Source organism: Cyprinodon variegatus, unplaced genomic scaffold (assembly GCF_000732505.1).
Source record: "Cyprinodon variegatus isolate N-32 unplaced genomic scaffold, C_variegatus-1.0 Scaffold259, whole genome shotgun sequence".
NCBI lineage: Eukaryota > Metazoa > Chordata > Actinopteri > Cyprinodontiformes > Cyprinodontidae > Cyprinodon > Cyprinodon variegatus.
In genome coordinates this window covers 46,356-50,993 of record NW_015150712.1, presented here as the reverse complement: position 1 = coordinate 50,993, position 4,638 = coordinate 46,356, and the positions used below count along the sequence as shown (strand labels likewise).

General features: G+C 41.7%; 1 protein-coding gene across 1 annotated transcript in view; it reads right to left on the bottom strand.

Annotated features, from left to right (window-relative positions):
* itih2 (inter-alpha-trypsin inhibitor heavy chain 2) overlaps window positions 1–4,638 on the bottom strand; it is a 22,844-nt gene that overhangs the window by 2,937 nt on the left and 15,269 nt on the right. The window contains exons 15-18 of the mRNA XM_015382532.1: window positions 4,233–4,405; window positions 1,420–1,557; window positions 1,218–1,331; window positions 68–266 (exon numbers count right to left, since the gene is read on the bottom strand). Of these exons, the coding sequence (XP_015238018.1) occupies window positions 68–266; window positions 1,218–1,331; window positions 1,420–1,557; window positions 4,233–4,405 (624 nt within the window). The remainder of the gene's footprint in view (window positions 1–67; window positions 267–1,217; window positions 1,332–1,419; window positions 1,558–4,232; window positions 4,406–4,638) is intronic.

Sequence of the window (4,638 nt, the reverse complement as noted above, 5' to 3'; positions counted from 1 at the left end):
AACGGAAGGTTTCCAGATGGATATGCGGAGCAAATCCATCTGGCGGAGTCAGGTTATAAAGACGTACCCCGCCTGGGTTATCTCAGCTGTGGCGCTCCAGGTGAAGGACTGGTGGGTCCTGCCAGCGATGATGGTGATTCGGTCCGTGTGCACCGTCACGCTGACTCCTTCAGGTTGGTAGTAGACCGAGATGATGCCGAAGTAGGTGTTGAGTTTACCTCTGTGAGGCTGCTTAGAGCTGATTAGCTGGCCGTTAACAACCACACCTGAAGACAAGATGGAAGAATGAGGACAGGGACCTGTATGTGTTCTGGAAGCATTTGGACCAGACTGGGTAGATGATCCAGCATACACGGTCCCATCACTACCTCACTGACAAACCAAATGTAAAACTAAGTACACCCCAGAAAACTTCAGAAGCTCCTCCTAGACCTCTGAATCTCTCCTCTATCCAATTTTGATGCGGTTTATTGAAGTTTCTCAGCTCCAAAGATTTTGTCCTATCAATCATAATGTGGTCCAGAATTTGACTAGGCTATTGCACTGCCTGGATTAGTACCATCATCCATGTTAACTTGCACAGATGTAAAGATGAGGGTTCTGCTGCGGTCCCAGTTTGGACCAAGCTTCAGCAGACATGGAGATGGACTCAATGTTCTTCAAGACCCCCTGTCATGCATGGCTGAGGTGGACCTCTACAGCTGCAGGGGAGGAAATTACATCTTTTGATGCTGGAGTAGAGACACTTCTAACACCTGCAGACAGAATCTCCTGAGAACCACTGCTCTGGTCCACAGATGTGGTCCAGCCGGGGTGCAAGGAGGTGTTCTGAAGTCCATGTTTGGAGAAAAACCAAACATGGACCTTCTGACCAAACATATCAGCCTTGGTCTCATTCTCCCTTTCAGCCTTATTTCTAATTACACTTTCATGACCTTTGACTTGCTAACAAATGCCTGCCAAGCCTGAAATGTTCTCCTCAAGGGGATAATCTCTGCAGAATGAGGAACTTCAGGTAATTTGGGGTTGACTTGAGGTTCTCCTACTGGCAGCTTCCTCCTACTTAAAACGTATTATCCTGTGGAAGCAAAATGGGAGTACTAAGGTTTATAGAGCTGTGTTTATGAAGACAAATTTAAAATCAGGCGGTTATGTAAGTCCTGAAAACCATGAAGAAGCAGCAGAGAAAATCTTGCTTAAACGTTGTTCAGTTTGACCTGTTCCAGCGTCGGACACCAGGCTGAGGATGTGACCCGGTTTGGAGTCGATGTTGAAGCAGACGTCCATGTTGCTTCGGGGCAGGTGGATGATGAAGTGAGGGTCATTGTCCACTGAAGGAGAGACATACAAACAGGGTGTAGCTTAACCACGAGGACAGAAACCTGCTCCTGAAACTCTCAATGATGAAGCATGTGTTACCTATATTCACCGTTGAAGGCAGCGCAGTCGCCACTGGACCCCCGCGAGCCTGACTTGAAGGGGTCGGGGTGGGGGTTTGGACCCAGGGTGGTGGACGGGAATAGACTACGTCAACTGGCCCAGGTAGAGCATGTCCGCCTGGAAACATCTCTACGTTAGAACTGAGCCTTTGTTCTGTCAGATGAGCATACCCGGTCATACCAGCATACACATAGTTAATACCCATTTATCCCTTTAGTTTTGTACAAAAAATAAACTTTAAACTACCTCAACGGGCGTGTATCCCTTTAGTCATTTACAAAAAAAAAATAATAATAAGTAATTACTTACTCTTTGGTGTTTTTTTTAAGCGTATGTTTTTTTTTTTTTTACATGGCTAAAGGGATACACGCCCGTTTAGCTAGTTTAAAGTCTAATTTTCCTACAAAATAAAAGTATAAATGCAAATCTGAAGTCTTGCACATGCGTATTGACTATGGGTATGAGGGTATGCTCATCTGACAGAACACCGTCTCTGATTAGAATATTTCTCATCAGAATTAAACAATAGTAAAAAAATGTTATACAAGATGTTTTTAAGCAAAACAACCCAGAAATATGAGGGGAAAAAACAAATCAAAACACTTCTATTCAGTTGCAAAGTGACACCAAAAGATGGCCAACATGTTAGGAGAACGATCTGCCATCTTAAAATGAGAATATATGTCAGCAACAATGCAGAGGCTCCAAATACATAAAGAATTCATTTTTTTTCAGTCCTCCCTTTGATCAGCAAAGACAAACCTTCCTAATCAGTCTCCAAATGTCGTCTCAGAGGAGACACCATGGGGGACTGATCAACCAGTCAGACATGTTTTTATTCCCATTCGACTGAGTCATGTTGGACACTCAAATTAAAATTTTCTCTAAAATACTTTCTTTAAAGTATGGACACTTGTTTCTATGGACATGTGGTCAATATTTTAAAGACTGTGGATTACCTGAAAAAAATTTTGACTTTCCAAATGAGGAAAATCAGATTATTCAGACAAGCCCTGACAGTTACTCAAACTCTGAGGGAAAACAACCAGCGCCAAAGTAACAAAGTACAAATACTTGGTTACCTTACCTAAGTAGAAATTTTGGTTATCTTCTTCTACTCCTTACATTTTAAAAATGGACTGATTAGTTTTGTTTCCTTTACGTTCATATTCATTATGGCCTGTTTGTATTTTAAAAAACTAAAACCATTAGGAATTCGTTTCATCGAGACAATGAATTTCTTTGTGGTGCTGCCCGAACTTGTTGTTCACCGCATATAGTTTTGTATTGCCATTAGTCATAAAACTAAGAAACTTATAAGGTAGATATAAAAGTATAAGGAAGTTATCATCCAGGCAGGGGGGGGATTTACCATTAGGCAGAACTAGGCAGTTGCCTAGGGCCCCAAGTTCCTGGGGGCCCCATAAAAAACGTTAAAATGCCATCAGAATGCTTATAATATTAAGTGCAGGCATCCCCAAAGTCGGTCCTTGAGGGCCGCTGTCCTGCATTGTTTAGAGGTTTCTCTGCTTTAGCACAGCTGATTCTGATGATTGTAGCAAAAGTCTGTTAATCAGCAATTAGTGAAAATCAGCTGTGCAGCAGCAGGGAAACCTTTAAAACCTGCAGGACAGCAGCACTCGAGGCCCGACTTTGGGGATGCATAAAAGTGTGTCTCAGGGGCCCCCTTTAATGTCCAACACATTGGATCAGTGCATTTGCTACACATGTTGAGAAAGTTCCAAACAGACAGCAGCAAAACATTTGAAAAAAAAAAAAAAGCGGGAAGAGCAGTGTTGCAAACTTAAGACTTTTGTCACAATATTTAGTGACTTTTCAGACCCCTCTAGCACTTCTATTACGAAAAAGCGCCTAACGCCAAATCTAGTGACTTTTTCTGCTACTGGAGACTTTGGCGACTAAATATAAAAGCACCAAACTCTGCACTACAGAGCAAGTAGATTCTTAACCCCGTCTCCTGCTCTCTTCTCTCTTGTCTGCTGCAGCTATTATTTAATTCAAATGAAAAATGGAGAACAGATAAGCAGATCATGGTTTCTCTACAGTGAGAAGAAGGACTGGGTTATTAACTTTTGCCATCACCTTTTTCAAAACACAAGAAGGAGCAATCAGCTAAGTTAGAATGCACTTAGTGATTGGAAAAAATATTTCATTCTTTGTGAGACAGCATTAAAAGTTAGCTGAGCACCTTGCCAATATGAAAAGAAAAAGGGACAAAAGAAAAAAATAGAGGTAAACAGCAAAAAAGGATAAGAAGAGAGGGACAAAGGTAGAACAAATAATGCATGTCTATTCTGTATAACAATTCTGTATCTGTATAATGGATCTGTTTTGTGTTGTCATCCCATTTCAAAGGACCCCATTTCTCTCTTTGCCTGGGGCCTCAGATTTCTTAAATCGGACCCTGTATCCAGAATAGGGTGGTGCAGTAACCAATATAAAAGTCTGTCCTTAAATTTTTCTTGCATAACGTTTACTTTAGTACTTTAAGTAGTTATAAAAAATGTACTTTTACATATCTACTTGAGTTAAAAGCTTAGGTTGATACTTAAATTTCTATAAAAGTGTATTTAAACAGTAGGATTTATACTTCAAATTGAGTAAGAAACATTAATACTTTTGACACCTCTGAGTGCCAAACACTGTTTCTCTGAGGATCTGTGGAAGCCACAGACAAAGAGGTTGTTTGAAAGAGTAAATAGTCCGGTGCAGACATCTTCGACTGGAAAGGACAAGTTATTGAGGATTGAAGTTCAAATGCAGACAAGCACCTGTGCAGCATCCCTGCCTGGGGTCCTTTGGCGAATCGGCCAGCAGCCTCTCTGTGGCGTCCTCGTTCTCCACCAGCAGAGCCGTGAGCGGCGTCACAAAGCTATGCTGCAAAGCCAGTTCGGTGATTTGCTTGGTGATTTTTCTTTTTTTTCCAACTGTTGAAGCCACAGCCCTGCAGGGTGAGCCACATGGCAGCGGTTAAAAACAACTAAAATACATGAAGTATAACAGCATGTTCATAGAATACGACAGTGTTAGCCAGCTAGCTTAGGCCTGGTGTGGTAATTGGGACAATCGTCCTATTTATGAACCAGGTATACCAAGATGTTTGACTGCAGGACTAAGAGCTGATTAGGCACTAGTGGTTCCTAGAATTACTAAAAGTAGAATGAGAGGCAGATCTTT